At 41.9% G+C, this 19353-nt stretch overlaps 1 protein-coding gene across 1 annotated transcript in view; it reads left to right on the top strand.

Annotated features, from left to right (window-relative positions):
• WASHC2A (WASH complex subunit 2A) overlaps positions 1 to 19353 on the top strand; it is a gene marked incomplete at both ends in the record, with an annotated part of 58758 nt that overhangs the window by 39100 nt on the left and 305 nt on the right. The window contains 9 exons of the mRNA XM_080694801.1: positions 538 to 690; positions 3992 to 4174; positions 9854 to 9982; positions 10109 to 10198; positions 12857 to 12979; positions 13809 to 13871; positions 14228 to 14443; positions 15813 to 16427; positions 17765 to 17942. Of these exons, the coding sequence (XP_080550927.1) occupies positions 538 to 690; positions 3992 to 4174; positions 9854 to 9982; positions 10109 to 10198; positions 12857 to 12979; positions 13809 to 13871; positions 14228 to 14443; positions 15813 to 16427; positions 17765 to 17942 (1750 nt within the window). The remainder of the gene's footprint in view (positions 1 to 537; positions 691 to 3991; positions 4175 to 9853; positions 9983 to 10108; positions 10199 to 12856; positions 12980 to 13808; positions 13872 to 14227; positions 14444 to 15812; positions 16428 to 17764; positions 17943 to 19353) is intronic.

Genomic DNA, 19353 nt, shown 5'->3' with positions numbered 1-19353 from the left:
TCCTGCAACAGAGAGGGGAGCATCATATGGAAGTGTCGAAGTTTGCCGTGCGTTTAAAGAATAGCAAGGACTGATGCGGTACAGATGACAGAGACACAATGGGTGTCCACTGGTTGTCATTTGAGTAATACAAAGAGTACAGGTGTGGGGTGGGAGCTGAAGTAATCTGGCAGGGATTTTGTTTTTAGCAAGACAACTCTAAATGATATCTTCGAGTTGAAATGTAAGAGGGAGGTGCACAGAGGGAGAGAGGGAGCCTGGTAATTGTCCAGGTGGCAGTGGTCAGGTCTTAGTGAAGGGTGGGTGAGGATTGACAGAAACAAGGACTCAAAGCCAACAGAATGGTGGCAGAATTAGGCTATGGCCTAGAGTTCAGGGGGTAATGTTGGTCGAGTCTCTGTTAGTGCCACCCTCCCTGACCTCAACATCTCGCTCATACCCCAAGAGGACTTGTTCCCATCTTTCTGTACATTGCCACACTAGTTGGGCATATTTTTTTAATTATTGTTGTGAATAGCATCACTCTTATTTTGGCAGAAAAAAGAGACAGGCTCTGAGGTGCCGCCTTTGCTGTTCAGTGATGAAGAAGAGAAGGAGGTGCAATTTGAAGAAAAACCTACAGATAAGGTCAAGAGTGCTCAAGCCTCAACAGACTCGGGGACAGCTGGCATGACCGAGTCATCAGGAAAGGTGGCCTTTCTTCTCTTGTTTCCATACACATTTATATCTCTTGTGTTGTTGTAACACACACACACACACAAACACGCACTCACAAACCATTAGGTTTTTCCACCTCAAAAAAGGAATGGCTCATTTGTAGAAAGATTTGAAAGTACTTAAAGACATGAAGAAAACATCCTGAGCTCCCACCCCTTGTGCCCTAGCCTCCTGGTTCTCTCATTCACATGTGTGTGCATGTGTGTTTTGCTGGGGGTTGAACCCAGGGGCATTCTACCTCTGAGCTAAATGCGTAGCCCTATTTTATTTTTTATTTTGAAACAGAATTCTGCTAAGTTGCTAAGGCTGGCCTCAAGCTTCCAATCTTCCCTTGTTTAGCCTCCCAAGTATGGGGCTTACAGGTGTGCACCGTGCACCTGGCCGTTCTGCCCTTTTCTGGATGCACACACACGGTGTTGAGGCTTCCTGCCTGTGTTGTTACTCTTGTGTTGTGTCTGTATACACTTTGCCTCCCGCCAGTGCCCACCTAGTGTGGCAGTGTAGACAGATGTTTTTTTTGTGTGGCAGGTCTGCACATTTGCTCTTTCTGGCTTCTTTTTACTCTTCCTCTTCCACTTGGTTCCACTCTAGTCCTCACCTGTACTTGAATTAAGATGTTGGTTTAAAGATTGTAGTTTGCACTTTGCATAGACTCATACCTGTAATCCCAATACAGGAAGCTAAGACAGAAGGATTGCAGGTTCGAGATTTTAATTTGCCTTTCTTTTATCACTGTTTGATATTAGCTGTAAATTAGAATAAAGCAAAATATGCATTTCTCCTTATCTCTCTCTCTCTCTCTCTCTTTTTTTTTTTTTTTTTTTTTTTTTGCGGTACTGGGTATTGAACCCAGGGGCATTCTACCTCCAAGTTACACCTCCAGCCCTAATTTTTCTTCTCTATTTTGAAACAGGGTCTAAGTTGCAGAGGGCCTCATTAATCTGGGAACCTGCAAACCCACATTCCTCTTGCCTTGGCCTCCCAAGTACTGGGATTATAAGCATCCACTACCACTCCCAGCTTAGGTCTGCCATCTCTTGCTGGAGGCCTTTGGCTGATGCCCCTGGCCATGACCCATGACTGGAAATCCAATAGCATCCTTACCTTTTTTTTTTTCTGGTACAAGAGATTGAACCCAGGGGCATTCTACCTCTGAGCTATACCCTCAGCCCCTTTTATTTTTATTTATTTAGTGATGCTGGGAATTGAATCCTCTGAGCTATACCCCTACCCCCTTTTATTTTACTTATTTAGTGATGCTGGGGATTGAACCCAGGGTTGTTCTTCTGAACTATACTCCCAGCCCTATTTTTATTTTTAATTTTGAGACAGAATCTCTCTAGGTTTCTGAGGACCTTTCTAAGTTGTTGAGACTGGCTTTGAATCTGCGATCCTCCTGTCTCAGCCTCCCAAGTACTGTGATTAAGGTGTATGCCACCATACCCAGCTTCCCTTTTGTTTTTTATTTTGAAACAGGATCTCCAATTGCTGAGATCGACCTAAAACCTGGGATCCTTCTGTCAGCCTCCTAAGTACTTAGGTTACAGGCATGTTCCACCATGCCCAGCTCATCTTTTGTTTTATAACTTTTATATTCAGTCCAGCTCCTCAGTTTTAATGTCTCCCAGAGCCTGTTTGAAGAACAGTACTTTACCTGTGGAAGTTTTTTGGAACCACAACCATACAAGCATTTATTCATACCGCTCTGTGACCGCCCCTCCTAGTGGCTGCTGTACCTGAGTTGCTCCCAGTCCCAGGCCATTCCACACTTGACTCTAACTGCTTTCTACACTGCCCTTTTTCTCACTGACACATAAACTTCTTGCAGATCGGGGCTGGGTTTGTAAAGTATTATGTATAGCATTTAGCATATTGCATTTTACTATTTTATAAATTACATATTCAAAGAAGCACATTTTTCCACAGTTCAGCCACCCCAAAATTAGCATATACCTCACAAACAATAACATATTAAGGAAGTCTTTTTTTTTTTTTTTTTTTTTTTTTTTTTGCAGTACTGAGGATTGAACCCAGGAGCATTCTACCTCTGAGCTATATCCCTAGCCCTATTTTTTTATTCTTTTGAAACAGGGTCTCACTAAGATTTTTTTTCCGGTACTGGGGGTGGAACCCAGGGGCATTCTACCTCTGAGCTACACACACCCCCAGTCATATTTTTTGGTCTTTACACTTTTTGAAACAGGGTCTCACTGAATTGCAAAGGGCCTCACTAAGTAGTTGAGGCTGTCCACGAACTACGATGCAATCCTCCTGTCTACACCTCCCAAATGCTGGGATTACAAGCATGTGCCACCACGCCCGGCCCTTTATAGTCATTCTTAAGATCACTGTTACCGTACCTAAATGATTATACAGTTGAATGAATAAATGTTGCATTTTATTTTATTTTATTTATTTTTTTTTTTTTGGTGGTACTGGGGTTCCTGGAAGCCCTTCTACCTCCGGGCTACACTCCCAGACCTATTTTATACTTTTTTATTTGGAAACAGGGTCTCTTAAGCCAGCGCGGCTGGCTTCGAACCTGCGCGATCCTCCTGTCTCCGCCACCCAAGCACGGGGATTACAAGCATGCGCCACCACGCCCAGCTCTAATGTTGCATTTTAGAATTATTTTAGAGATTGTCTGTTCATGTATACAATGACGTGTATAATGTAAGCCTTCTGTAATGTGAACATGTAGTTTTGCTGATGAGGTTTTCCAATGGACTTAACATAGTGGTTAAATACTAGAAAATACATGCTCTACTTCCAGAGATTGACATTTGTTGACTGTATGAATTAGAAGTTTTTTCTAGCTCATGAAAAATTTGTGTACAAGCCGGGCGTGGTGGCGCACGCTTGTAATCCCCACACTTGGGAGGTGGAGACAGGAGGATCGCGCAGATTCGAAGCCAGCCGCGCGCGCTGGCTTAGGAGACCCTGTTTCTAAATAAAAATATAAAATAGGTCTGGGAGTGTAGCCCGGAGGTAGAAGGGCTTCCAGAAATCCCAGTACCACCAAAAAAAAAAAAAAAACTCGTGTACATCAGGGTTCTAATTATCTTTGGCTGTAGATTATGTAAGACTCTTCCTTGAAGCAGCCAGTCAGAAATTGACTTCGGTGTTCTGTCACATGGGAGGAAATGTGATTAGCTCCAGTTTCCTGAATCACAAAGGTGGCAGTTACTGGGTCAGTGAGGAGCTTGGGAGGCCCCAAGGCAGGATTTGTGCTTCTAGTCACTGCCTATTTTTTTCTTATTATTTCTATTTTCAGGAAGGACTTTTGACTACATCTGCTCAGGAAGTGGTCAGGCATTCTGATTTATTTTCTTCATCATCCCCATTGGACAAAGGAACCAAGGGTAGAACCAAAACTGTTCTTAGTTTGTTTGATGAAGAAGAAGACAAAATAGAAGATCAAAACAGCGTCCACACTCCACAGAAGAAACTAGGAAAGGTGAGCAGATAGCAGTGCATGTTCAAGTCTCTAGACAAAAGGACTTGCTTCCTGACGACCAGTCAGTCATGTGAGTTACTGAAGAAATCTTAGCTGTCAGCAGAGAGTGTAGCTGATTCTCTTAAGTCATTTAAGTGTTTGGGAATTCAAATCACTGATTCTTCCCTCAAGTAGCATTGTTGGTTAGGATATTCGAATCTCTGCTGCTGGAATTCATAGACTTTGTTGCTCTTAGCAGATCTTTGTCCATTGGCCAGTTATAGGATGTCAGCAATAGGAAAGGGCACTAAGGCCAGATCTGTTCACTTTAGAGCTAGCACTCAGTTGTAGAGACACGTGTTGTCGGTGAGCCTTTTGTGCTCACCGAGCATAAGCACACTTTTTCTGTAAAAGGCCATGTACCAGCTGTTGTAGCCTTTGCAGGTCAAATGGGTTCTCTCATAGCTGCTCTGCTCTGCCAGTCATAGTGTGATAGCAGCTCTAGCAATATGAAAATGAATAGGAATGGTTATTTTCCAATAAACTTTATTAATAAAGATAATTGGCAGTTATCCTGGGAGCTACTATTATTCTGATTTTAAAGTTAGATAGACACAAGAAAACTATAGACTAGTATTGTTTATTAATATAGATGTTAAAATCCCAAACAAAATGCTGATAACCCAGCAAACTGTAGAAAGGATCATAATGTATGACAAGTGGGGTTTCTTTTCAGGAGTGCACAGTTGGTTGAAGATCTGAAACTCAGTGGATTGAATGCTTTGCATCTGTAATATACAGGACAAAAAGCACTTGGTCAGCTGGGCATAGTGGTGCACGCTTGTAATTCCCATGCTTGGGAGGCTGAGACAGGAGGATCACACAGGTTCGAAGCCAGCCTCAGCTACTTAGTGAGGCTCTCAGTAATCTAGTGAGACCCTGTTTCTAAATAAAATATAAAATAGGTCTGGAAGTATAGCCTGGAGATAGAAAGCCCCTGGGTTCCACCCCCAATACCACCAAAAATAAAAAAATAAAAAAAGCACTCGGTCATCCCATGGATGCCTCAAAAGCATGTGATAAAATCCAAACCTTTCATGATAAAAACACTCAACAAATTAATCATAGGAGGAAACTTCCTCAACTTGATAAAAGCCATTGGTGAAAACCTACAGGTGGCATCCTACTTGATGGTGAAAGACTGAAAGCTTGCCCTTAAGATGTTAAGAATAGGATATCCATTCTTGACAAGTCTAATCATCAATGCCCTAGAGGTTCTGAGCAATGCATAGAAGAGAGGCAAGAAAATGAAATAAGAGGTGTCCAGATTGGAAAAGAGCCATCTCTATTTGCAGAGGGCATATATACATATACACATACATATACATACATATATGTGAATGATACATGTGAACATATATAGAAGATCCTTAATTTACAAAGTATCTATTCAAAGTATCTATTCAAAGAAAGATTGCAGAATATAAGATCAATATATGACAATCTATTACAGTTTTATATACTACTAAGTAGTCTGGATACGAAATTAAGTAAATTCCATTTATAGTAGTAGCAAAAAGGATTTTAAAAAACATAAAAACTTAAAAGAATTGCAAAACTTATACACTAAAAACTACATTATTAAATGATATTAAAAAACTAAAATGAGCCAGGCATAGTGGTACACATCTGTAATCCCAGTACTTGTGAAACTGAAACAGGAGAACCACAGGTTCAAGCCTCAGCAACTTAGTGAGGCCTTCATCAATTTCATGAGACCATGTTTGTTTCCAACTCAAAAATAAAAATAGGCCTGCAAATGTAGCTCAGAGATAGATATCCCTGGCTACCCCCCTAAAAAAAAAAAAGATCTAAAATAGATGGAAATGCATCTCATGTTCATGGATTGGAAGCTTTAATATTGTTAAGATGGCAATTTTTCCCAGGTTGATCTACAAATTGAATATTATACCTACCAAAATTCCAGCTTGCTTTTGGAGAAATGGACATGTTGATCCTAATTTTTTTCAGTACTGGGGATGGAACCCAGAGGCATTGTACCTCTGAGCTACACCCCCAGCCCTTTTTTTTTTTTTTTTTTTTCTGAAACAGAGTCTCACTGAGTTGTAAAGGGCCTCACTAAGTAGCTGAGTGTGTCCACGAACCATGATCCTCTGGTTTCCGCCTCCCGAATGCTGGGATTACAAGCGTGCACCACCACACCTGGTTTTGATCCTAAAATTTTTATGAAAGTACAAGAAACCCAGAATAGCCAGCAATCTTGAAAAAGAAGAACAATTAACAGATTCATACTTCCTGATTCCAAACCTTACTTCACCACAGTGTGGTACAGGAGTAAGTTAAAATATATACATCAGTGAGACCAAATTGGGAATCCAGAAATAAACCCACATTTTAACAATCAACAAGTTTGTTATAAGGATGCCAGTATAATTCAATAGAGAAAGAATTTTTTACCCTAACAGTGTTAGGACACTGATATTCATATGCAAAATAATAAAATTGAATTCTTACCTTACATCACACACAAAAACTCGGAATTGATCAGAGATAGAAATGTAAGTAGTAAAACTATCATATATGAATAAATGATCATGACCTTAGATTAGGCAAAATTTTGGCTAAAACACCAAAAGTACAAGTGACAAGAGAATAAATAGCCAAACTGGATTTTATTAAAGTGAAAAATATAGCCAGGCGTAGCACATGCCAGTAATCCCTGTACTGGGGAGGCTGAAACACAAGGACCACAGGTTTGAAGCCAGCCTTGCCAACTTAGTGAGATACTGTTTCCAAATAAATAAAATCGGGTTGGGGGTGTAGCTTGGAGGTAGAATGCCTCTAGATTCAATTCCTAGTACCACAACAACAACAACAAAAATTGTGCTTCATGGGACACCATTAAAGTGAAAGGATGACTCACAAAATGAGAATATTTTCAAATTATCTATTTCTTAAAGAGACTTAGACCTAGATTATATAAAAGAATTACAACTCAATAATAAGGACAAATTATCGCTGGGTGTGGTGGTGTACACTTGTAATCCCAATACTTGGGAGGCTGAGACAGAAGGATTGTAGCTTCAAGGCCAGCCTCAGCTACTCAGTGAGGCTCTCTGCAACTTTGCAAGACCTTGTTTCAAAAAAATAAAGAATAAGCCAGGCATGGTGGTGCACACTTGTAATCCCAGCATTTGGAAGGCTGAGATGGGAGGATCCAGGTTCATGGACAGCCTAAGCTAATTAGTGTGGCCCTCCACAACTTAGTGAAACCATGTTTCAAAATAAAGAATAAAAAGAATAGGCCTGGGAGTGTAGCTTGGAGGTACAATGCCCCTGGGTTCAATCCCCAGTACCACAAAAAAAGGACAAATAACCCATTTGAAAAGTGGACACAGATATGAATTGATATTTCTACTAAGAAGATATACAGGTGGCCAAAGCACACAGCACTGTCCATCATTAGGGTAAAACAATCAAAACCATGGTGAGTTGTCCTTCAAGAAAGCTACAGTTAAAAGAAAGGAAAAAGTACCAAGTGGTGAGGTATGAAGAAGCTAAAACGGTATACACTTTGGCAAACAATTTGGTGGTTCCTACAGTTGTTAAACCCAGATTTACTCTGTGTCCCAGCAGTTTCACCCCTAGGTGTATACCCAAAAGAAACAAAAGCATGCTCCCACAGAATTGGCTGCTCCCAGTGGGTGTGGCTGTTCCCAGCAGCACTGTTTCTAAGAGTTCAATGATGGGAGCTACTTAGATGGCCATCCACACACTGCATTCTGTCCATACAGTGGAGCGCAGTAGTCCCTCCTTACCCAAGATTTTTCTTTAGAGTCTAATTTCACTTATCCACAGTTAGCTGCATCTTGGAAGTACGAAATGATAAATTCACAAAGTCTATGTTGTGCCCTCTCTGAGTAGCATAATGGAATATCATTGTGCCCTGTCCTGTCTCACCCTCCTGAATCCCTTTGTCCAGCAGCCATGCTATGTAGGCTGCCTGCCTGGAAGTGACTTTGTACCCATGTTGGTTATCAGGTCAAATCTTACTGTCTTATGATAATGCAGTTTTTATGTTGAAAAGGAATTATTATTTTACTTAATGACTCTAAAGCCCAGGAGTACTGGTGCCAGCAACTTGAATATGCCAAAGAGAAGCCATAAAGTACTTTTAAGTGAAAGGTGGAAGTTCTAGACATAAGGAAAGAGAAAAAAAGAATGTGTGCAGAGGTTGCTGAGATCTGTGGTAAGAACAAACATTCTGTTAAATTGTGAAGAAAATAAATTTGCCATTTTTGTCACCACATCTTGAACTACAAAGGTTTAGCCACAGAGGTGATAAATGCTTCTTTAAGATGGAAGGGGCATCAAGTAGATAATAACATTTGGTACTATCCAAGTTTTAGCATCCACAAGAGGGTCTTGGATGTGTATCCTTTTGCAACAGGAAAGCTACAATTAGGTAATAAAAAGAATGGAGTAAATATAGGTGCCAGTTCCCTATAGCATGATAGGTGACTGGAGTTCACAGCAAGTGGTTACGTATCTTATCAAGAACTGAAAGAAGGGACAGAAGGTTTCTGTCACAAAGATGATGAAAGTGTAAGGAAATGGAAATGCCAGTTACCCTGCCTTCATCCTACCACCTGGTACCCCATCAAGATGGGGACTGCAGTTGCTTAGGGCTGAGGGAAGAGGGTGGGCAGAATAGAAAGTGACCACTAATGGTTTGAGGTCTTTTTGAATGATAAGAATATTCTACACCTAGATTTTGATGGCGTCTACACATATGGTGGTCCACAGATTGCCGATCCTTTTTCATATAAAACTGAAGAAATGGTCCATTTTGATTTCTACAAGAAACATCTTAATACTTCTTGTTATACTAGTTGCATAATCTGATTTGTGAGAGCTGCACAATGAATATAAATAATTTGCTATATTTGTTAGTCTCATAGTGTGTGATTTTATAATGTTTTTCCAGGGCCTAAAACCATAACACTAGGTTCTGTGTTAAACTGACTCTTACATATTAATGATATTAGTTAGCCACTAGTGTGATTTACTTAATCAAAAGTGGGGCTTTTGATTGTGATACTAAAGAAGAAATAGGGGTGCATTTTAGAATGTGAGATCTGGATCATGATATCAAACCAAATAATATGAGTAGTAACTTTTTAATGTCAGTTATACTATCAAGCAAAAAAGAACTAGGTTGGAGTTTGAAGGGAATGGGATAGTACTGGAGCAGAAGGGAAGGCTTGCTCTATACCTGTGCCAGGTCCCTGGACAAGGGATACAGGGTTTGCCCACTCTATGTGACTGGCACTTTAGTCACTTCAGGAATGAGATGGAGAGAACTCATTGAATTTTGAATGTTTTTACCCCCAAATTATATCTTATAATAGAACTAATGAGATTTTTTTAAAAGAAAAACTTCTACTACTACACAAAGTTTAAAAGATTTCAGTTCTATCAAATATTTTTGATAGCTCCCTAGTATTCTGTGTGAATGTGTCATTCACTTGCCAATTGGTGCTTAGGCCTTGGCCAGACTTTTGTCAGTATAAACAAAGCTGCAGAAGCATCTTTGTAATGTCCATCTCTACACACATGTGCCTTTCTCATGATAAATCCTTAGAGGTGTAATCACATGATCAGATCTCTTTTGCCTAGGGTCCAGATTCTGAGGCTCGCCCCAAGAGTACAGGTGTCTTCCAGGATGAAGAGCTCCTTTTCAGCCACAAGCTCCAAAAAGACAATGACCCAGAAGTTGACCTGTTTGCTGGCACCAAAAAAGCCAAGGTGAGTTCCCAGAGGCTCTCACATCATAGCTTTGTTACTTTGCTAACTATTGTCTCAGCAGTTGACCCAGTGCTCTGTGTCATTTGCTTTTCCTTTGGATACTGAAGCTGAGTGTTCTCTGTTCAGTTGTCAGAGCCGAGTGTTGGGAGCCTGTTTGGCGATGATGATGATGATGATGATGATGACCTCTTCAGCTCTGCCAAGTCCCAGCCTGTGGTACTTGCCTTTTTTTCTCAGTACTGGAGAATGTGGGAAAGGAAACTCAACCAGTTTTAAATGAAGGAAAATCTGCAGGGAATTGTGGTACTTAGAAGTAAATAAATGGCAGGCAGTGTGCTGATAGGAAGATACAAATACTCAGGACGTGGCTCAGTTCACATTGTTCCCCATTTGATGTTCTCTAGTTAGCCATGTTTGGTAGCTTGTGGCAGCCAACCAGTATCCCAATACTTGGGAGGCTGAGATAGAAGGCTCTCAGGTTCTAGGTCAGTGTGTGGTAACTTAGCAAGATCCTATTTTCAAAATAAAATAGGAAACCAGGTATGGTGGTTCATGCCTGTAATTCAGTTCTTGGGAGACTGAGACAGGAGGTTCACAGGTTCAAGGACAGCCTCATTAACTTAGTGAGACTCTCAACAACTTAGGAAGACCCTGTTTTAAAATAAAATTAAAAATCAGGCTTGAGGTATAGCTCGGAGATAGAATGCCTCAGGATTTAGTCCTTAGAACCACAAAAACAATACAACAATAACAACAACAAAAAGAAATAGAGCTAGAGGTGTAGACCAATGGTAGAATGTCCAGTGCCATAGGGAAAAAAAAAAGAAGAAAATCCTGTATTCCATACGTAACATCAGAAAGGTAACTTGCCCAGGCTCTCCAACTGTATTACAGACTTGTGGTTTACTGAAAGACCATTCTATACAATATAGTGCCATATGAGTACAAAGCTTTTTTTTTTTTTTTGCAGTACTGGGGATGGAACCCAGGGGCATTGTACCTTCATGTTATACCCCCAGCCCTATTTTCTATTATTTATTTTGAAACAGGGTCTCACTGAGTTGCAAAGGGCCTTACTAAGTAGCTGAGGCTGTCCTTGAACTGCGATCCTCCTGTCTCAGCCTCCCGAATGCTGGGATGACAAGCATGCACCATCACGCCCAGCTTAGTACAAAGCTTTAAATCTGAGGTTTAGTTCTAGCATGTCCTTTTTCTTGCTGCCCCATTAAGTTTTATATTTACTGGGGTTTTTTTGTATGTGTGTGGTACTGGGGATTGAACCCAGGATCATTCTACCTCCAAGCCATACCTCCAGCTTTATTTTATCTTATTTTGAAACAGGGTCTCACTGGGTTGATGAAAGCGTTGCTACTTGCCAAAACTGTTCTCAAACCTGCAGTCTTCCTGTCTTAGCCTCCCAAGTCCTGAGATTACAGGTGTGTGCCATCAGGCCCAGTTCTATTTTCTTTTTATCATAGAACTGCAGATGTCCCTCTCTTGAGCTTGCTGGCTTTCTCTCTCTTCCTCCCTCCCTCCCTCCCCCCCTCTAATTTCTTTCATGATGCTGGGGATTGAACCCACAACCTTATACATGTTAAACAAGGTTTGCTCTACTACTGAGCTACACAGTCCTAGAAAGTCTTTAGAATTCTGTTTTATTCCTAGCTAGTTCAACTGGTATTTGGATGGGACTTCTAAGCTAGGCATGGTGGAGCATGCCTGTAATCATAGTACTTGGGAAGCTGAGACAAGAGGATTGAAGGTTCAAGAACAGCCTCAGCAAGTAATAAGACTCTCATCAACCAAGTGAGACTCTGTTTCAAAATAAAATTTAAAAAAATAGGAGCCAGATGTGACACACATTTGTAATCCCAGTACTTGGGAAGCTGAGACAGGAGGATAGCACAGGTTTGAAGCCAGCCTCAGCTATGTAGTGAGGCTCTCAGCAATTTAGTGAGACCCTGTTTCCAAACAAAATATAAAATAGGTCTGGGAATGTAGCCCAGAGGTAGAAGGCCCCTGGGTTCCATCCCCAGTACCATACATACATACATACATACATACATACATACATAGGGCTGGGGCTGTAACTCAGTGGTAGAATGTCTCTAGATTCAATGCTAAGTACCTCAAAAAAAAGGAAAAAGAAAGTTGAAATGGGACTTCTAAAGACAAGATGTCTGGTTCCTTTTTGCACTATGATTTTTCTTAAAAATTCTTTTATATAGCTGGGTACAGTGACACACATGTGTAATCCCAGTACTTGGGATGCTGAGATGAGGATCATAGGTTCGAGCAACATAGACCTTCAGCAACTTAGCAAGACCCTGTTTCAATTTTTTTTTCCAGTACTGGGGATTGAGTCCAGGGGCATTCTACCTCCAAACCATACCCCCAGCCATATTTTTTATTCTTTATTTTGAAGCAGGGTCCTCACTAAGTATCTGAGGCTGACCATAAACCTGTGATCCTTCTGTCTCTGCCTCCCATGTACTAGGATTACAAGCGTACACCACCACCACAGCTCCAAAACTTTTTTAAAAGGAGGCCTGGGAAGCCAGGTGTGGAGACTCATGCTTGTAATCCAGTACTTAGGAGGCTGAAACAAGAGGATCACAGGTTTAAAGCCAGCCTCGGCAACTTAGCAAGGCTCTCATCAACCTATCGAGACCTAGTTTCCAAATAAAAAATAAAAAATATGGCTGGGAGTATAGCTTGGAGATAGAATGCCCCTGGGTTCAATCCCCAGTACCACAAAAAGGGGGTAGGGGTTCAGATGTAACTCAAAGACAGAATGCCCCCAGTTTACTCCCTACTGCCAAAAAAAAAAAAAAATGGCATATGACAGACCTTAGAATTCTTTTTCTCTTGAAGGTACCAGAAAAAAAGAAGGCAGTGAAAAAGGACCATTCTGTTTCCTCTCTCAAGAACCAAAAACATCCAGAGTCTACTCAAGGTAGCAAAGAAAAAAGCCTATGGAAACCAGAAGCACCACAGGTTAGAACTGGTCTGTGCAAGGAACTCCAGATCTTACTTGTTTCCAGGGTAGACCAGTTCCATTGTGCAGACCCAGGGAAGCTCAGAGTTCTCTTAGCTGAGGAGGAACTTTTCTCCACTCTTCTCTCCCCTCCTCCTCTACACTCCAGAGTCTCATGATTCTGTACTTTTTGCATCCAATTCTAAATTCAATCCCAGGATGAAGTTAAGCACCTTCTTCCCTCTAGAGCCACCATTTTCCCCTCCTACCCTTGGAGTAGAATTACATTAGTTAGTATCAGGCATTGTCTGATGTCTCAGTTGCTTGCCCCTAAGGTCAGCTCTTCCTAGTGGGTACTGTTAGGTCTCCCACCTCGTTACCCTCTGCAAACTCTGTGGAGCTCGTTCTGAGAACAGGCCAGGACTGGATGGCTGGCACATGTCCCTGGAGATCTTATGGAGCCTTTGTGTTTTAAGCTGAGGAAAGGTATTTGGACTGCAGGTTTCCACTCCCTTGTCCCAAAATGCCAGTTCTTTTATGTTGGAAGCAGTGTGCAGTCAGAGGAGGCCTCATGTGTGTCTTCATGCTGCTGACACCACAGCTCTTACATATCCTGTCCATCGTGCCTCCTCCTCTATGTCTGATCTGACAGCCTTCCGCCTGCACAATGGAGAATGGGCACAAGTAAGGGACACTAGCAAAGACTCATGGGCCCAGGATGGATGAAGTGAAAGACAGAGTAACAGCTTTGCTTCATCCCAGGTTTATTTATAGGCCCGAGTGTAATCCAAGAGATACTTGGCTCCCTGTTGCTCCAATGGATTTTTAACTAAATGTAATTTCACACAGGACTCGGCAGGTCTCGCTTCATTTAAAACCAAAGAGCCCTCCACTCGGATCGGGAAAATACAAGTAATTATAATGCATCTGGAATCTTCCTTGCCTGCCTCGTGGCATCTATAACCTTTTTTGGAATTTCACTTTTTCAGCTACTGCCAAGCATTTACTCATCTTTCCCCCACACACCCTCCACCCACCTGGTTGTTGCTTCTCGTGTGCTGCATCTTTCAGCGTCTTTTCTGTGAGCCCAGCAGTGGGCACAAGTGTGTGACCCTCTGTCCTACTTCTGAGACTAGGTCAGATGATCTGCATATCTCTTCCCCTCTCGTTTTCTACATTGTGTACACTGAGTCTCATCGTGTGTCACGGAAATAATAAGAGCCTGCTGCATTTGAGAACAAATACTGAACTTCATTTTTCTTCTTTAGGCAAATTTAGCCATTAATCCAGCAGCCTTGCTGCCTACAGCAGCTCCTCAGATCTCAGTAGCAAAGCCTGTCTCACCAGAATTGGCTCTTCCTTCATCTGAACCTGGAAGGAGCCACAGTCGGGAAAGTGTGCCCACTCTTCCTCCTGGAAATGGGGAGGCTGGTGTGAGTTTCGATCTCCCGGCTCAGGCAGACACCTTACACAGTGCTAACAAGGTAATGAAACCTCTTTGCCCGTTTGCTTTCCTTTTACCCAGCACAACGTGGATGCTACTTTCAGTCCAGTTCCAACTCTTCATCCGAAGGAGGCGCCTCAACCTTCCTTCAGCCCCTCCTCCTTTACTCTACCTCCTTGTCTTCTGCTTCTCCATCACGTGCTTTTTTTGTTCCATTTACATTGCATAGAGGCCACATGAAGTCCACCCACCTCGGTTGTTGTTTACCACCTGTGGGCTTCTCAGCACCCAGAGATCATTATAGCTCCTGATGGGGTATGAAAGCCCTATTCAGTTGGCGCCATGCCAAGCTCCCAGCTTTCCCACTGGTCACACCACGCTTGCTGCCTGGACTTGTCACATTAGGCCCTGGTCCGTGGACACATGGGTTGTCCTGCTGCTACTCAGCGGCCATGCTGCCTCCTGGCCTGATGCTCTTCCCCACTTCTAGCTCCGCCCCAGCCTCCACCTCCATGGACCCCACCACCACCCTGTCCCAGGCTCCTCCGAGATCCCTGCAGTTCCTCCCAGCATTTCTTCAAAGGACTCTTGAACTCTTTTGAGATTTTTTTCCTTCCATTTTCTTTCTTCTAGCCAGTCTGCTGTCTCCAGAAAGTCTTAGCTGATCTCTAAGTGATGGGACCCAGGATGAGGTTATCAGCAGATACATTCATTTTAAGTGTTTTCATACCTATTTTCCTTGTGTAAAATAAAATAATCCTTTCATTGTAAATTTTGGGGGGAGGTAAATTTAAATTGTCTGCTTTCTATAATCATTTATGAAATTTCCTGAAGGTTAGTAGACATAGTCAAGTTCTGACCAAAATAAGTGGTTGTACCTTCTCAAAACTCACCTTAATTGTATATTTTGGAAAATATCACAAATACTAAATCATGGATAGTAAGAAATTCACATTTCAAGGTTATATTTTAAGGGTTTAGATTTCTGAACCATATTTTTTACAAATTTCACATTTGAAGCTTGTGTTTGTCAACTTGAAGGAAGCAGCACCTCATGTTACCTCTTTCCTTATTGCTTCATACCCCTCTCCTGGAGCCTTGTATAGGATGCTCCAGAATCTCCCAGTTCTATTTTGAAAGATGCCCACATTGAACTGATGAGGAACAAGGAGATAGCAGTTTGCCTACTTTCCAATGTTTCAGCAGCCACAGAAAGGATTAAGAATGGTTTGGAGTACTGAGAGCTAGAACTCCTTTGAAAATCTTTTCAGAAATAACTTCTCCTCTCAGTTACTACTGATTGAAATAGACTGGATAACCTTTAGTATTATGAGTTGCCAATTATTTGTTGTGTTCATTTTGAACACTTTATTTTACCATCAGATTATCACCCCCTTTTTCCAATGCAGAGCCGTGTCAAAGTGAGAGGGAAGCGAAGACCTCAGACCCGTGCAGCCAGGCGGCTGGCTGCCCAGGAGTCCAGTGACGCCGAGGACCTGGGTGGTCCCACAAGGCCTGGTGCAACAGATGGTGCCATTTCACCAGACAGCTGGCAGCCTCCACCCAGAGTAGCCAGTGGAAATATGGATTCTGAGGAGACCCTGCCTGCTGCCACCGCACCTTGGGAAAGCCATCCTGTGCCTGTAATGGACAGAAGCCCCTTTGGGAAGTCTCTGGGTCAGCCCAGAGGTGAGGCTGACCTGTTTGATTCTGAGGACATATTTTCCAAGAGTCTAGGATCTCAGTCCATTGAGAGAACAAAAGCCCAGGGGAAGGCGGCAGGAATGCCAGCGCACCCACCAGGAGCTAGTAAAGAGAGGAGCTCCCTGTTTCCTGCTCTCAGTGAGGCCAGCAGTGACGAGGATCTCTTTCAGTCTGTTAAACCAAGACCAGCAAAGAAAACCAGCCCCTTTCCCCTCCGGGAAGATGAGGATGATCTATTCACAGATCAGAAAGGCAAGAAGAACGAGTCAAAGAACAACAGTCAGCAGGATGTCATATCAAAATCACAAGATATTTTTGAGGTAATAAACTATTTCATGCCTGGCTCTCTGTTAAGCAAACAGTCGATTGGCCCATTTGAGTCAGAGCTTTACAAAGTTAATTTTATACATACTTAATGTCTACTTGCTCAGTAATTATAGTGTCTCCTATTAGTAAGTCAAACTTACTCAGAAATATTTACTATAGTTTTATGGAAGAATAGTTCTTGACTTGCCATACTTGTTGATACAAGTTTTGATGTTTTTAATTTATTATAATTTTTGTGGTGATGGGGATCAAACCCTGAGCTCACATGCTAAGCAAACCCTCTACCACTGAGCTATACTCCCAGCCCTGGGTCTTGATTTTTATAGTTTGGTTCTTTTTTGTTTGTTTTGCTTGCTTTTCTCTTCTTTTATGGATATAGGGGTTCAACCCAGGGGTATTCTACCTCTGAGCTACACCCCCGGCCCTATTTTTTTTTTTTTTTTTTTTTTTTTTGTACTGAGGGTAGCATCCAGGGGCTTTTCTACATCCGGGCTGTACACCCAGACCTATTTTATACTTTATTTGGAAACAGGGTTTCACTAAGTTGCTGAGAGCCTAAATAGTTGAGGCTGGCTTTTTGAACCTGTGCAATCTTCCAGTCTCAGCCTCCCAAGCACTGGGATTACAAGCGTGTGCCACCACACCTGGCTTTTTTTTTTTTTTTTTTTTAATTTTGAAATGGTCTAAGTTGCTGAGGCTGGCCTTGAACCTGCAATCCTCCTGTCTCAGCCTCCCAAGTACTGAGATTTTTAATGTGCGCCATGCCTTGCTAAATTTGGGGGGTTTTTTTGTTTTTGTTTTTTAAGAGAATGGTGCTGTGGTTAGCTTTCTGGCATGCCAGTGGGTGACATATGTAAAGTACATGGGTGCAGCTTGAATGTTTTACCTCTGTTTATGGCTGCTGATTTGGTAAAGGCATAGGCAGTCAAACTTCAACAGCAGTTGCTTGACAGATATTTATTGAACATCTAGTTCTTATAGGCACGGAATGTACTAGGACCAAGCCAAGTACTTTGTTCCCTGAGCTCTCAGAATGGAGTGGGGGATAGATACAAACAGGATAGATAATTAAGATGTTATCAAATAGCACCAAGCACTACAAAGAAAGTTACCTGGGGCTGAGTGGCAGGTCTGTCCTTCATTTGAGCTGCAACTAAAAACATGAGAAAGACCAGGCCAGGCCAAGATCTGAGGTGTAGCACCTTCCAATTAGAGGCAGGTCTAATCCCAAACACCCTGGCACTTTGCATTTCCAGAAAGCTTGTTAAAGTGTTTTTAGTAAGGAAATAAATTTACTTAAAATTTTTTTGCTTTTTTTGGCTTAACAAAGGATGACATATTTGCTACGGAAGCCATTAAACCCTCACATAAAAAAAGAGAGAAGGAGAAAACTTTGGAAGCCAACTTATTTGATGATAACATTGATATCTTTGCTGACCTTACTGTAAAACCAAAAGAAAAGTTCAAAAAGAAATTAGAAGCTAAGTCTATATTTGATGATGATATGGGTAAGTGGTTTTCTACATTTGACCTAGAGAATTCTTACTGTTCACTTGTTGTGTTGCCTGCTTATGGTAGTAGCCATACCGTTTAGAAAATTAGAAAGCAAAAGAAAAAACACTTAGAGGTTACAAGTATTAGCAATTTGGTATATCTTTTCAGACATGGTGATGTTAATATATCTTTATATGCATATATGTGCCCATTTTTTCTGTTCTAATGTTGCTTTTGGTCACTTTTGTCGGGGGCAAAGGACTGGCCATCAGATGTAAGGCTTCACACATGATAGGCAAGTGGGCTACCACTGAATGACAACCCCATTTCTAGCCACTTGGTGGGAGGTGCTAGGGATTAAACCTAGAGGCATTCTACCTCTGAGCTGTATTCTCAGACCCATTTTATTTTGAAACAGGGTCTCCCTAAATGAGAACCTGTGGTCTTCTTGGGTCAGCTTCCTAAGTACTGGGATTACAGGCATGCAACAGCATGTCTGGCCGCTTTTTAAACCTCCTTCCATCTCAGTACATAGAGAACTCCTTCCTTGATGCTAGTGATTACATAATACTACTATTTAGACACTAGCGTGTGTGTGTGTGTGTGTGTGTGTGTGTGTGTGTGTGTGTGTGTGTGTGTGGTACTGGGGATGGAATCCAGGGACATTCTACCTCCAAGCAACACCCCCAGCCCAATTTTTTACTCTTTATTTTGAAACAGGGTCTCACTTAATTGCAAAAGGGCCTAAGTAGTAGCTGAGGCTGTCTACGATCCATGATCCTTCTGTCTCAGCCTCTCAAATGCTGGGATTACATGCGTGCGCCACCACGCCCAGCTGCCACTAGCCTATTAATGGTAGTCTAGATTGTTTCTAAGTTTTCTCTTAAAATTGATACTGTGCTCTTTTTCATTTGTGTACATCTATCTTTACATGCTAAAATTTTGGCATGATAGAATCATCCAGTAACATAACAGTAAAAAGCATAACTAAGACAATATTTAGAGTCAAGGAAACCCTAAACGGGTAGATTCACAAGGACTTCATTTTTACCATTGAGATGCCTCGAATAAATGCAGCCGGGCGTGGTGGCGCATGCTTTTAATCCCAGTACTTAAGAGGCTGAGACAGAAGGATCAAGCAGATTCAAAGCCAGCCTCAGCTGCTTAGTGAGGCTCTCAGAAACTTAGTGAGACCAAATAAAATATAAAAAACAGGTCAGGAGTGTAGTCCAGAGGTAGAAGACCCCTGGGTTCCATCCCTAGTACCACCACCAAAAAAAAAATCCAAAGTGATAAAAATATAGGAATAAGTCCAGTGACCCAGACAGTAAGGTCCTGGGCTGGGTAGAGATCCAGTCACCCTTCTTTCTCTCCTACACACACATACACACCTTTTGCAGGTAAGAAATTTGTTCTGGAAGAGAC

This window comes from Muscardinus avellanarius (assembly GCF_963383645.1).
Source record: "Muscardinus avellanarius genome assembly, chromosome: 4".
NCBI lineage: Eukaryota > Metazoa > Chordata > Mammalia > Rodentia > Gliridae > Muscardinus > Muscardinus avellanarius.
This window is presented reverse-complemented; position numbering and strand designations above follow the sequence as displayed.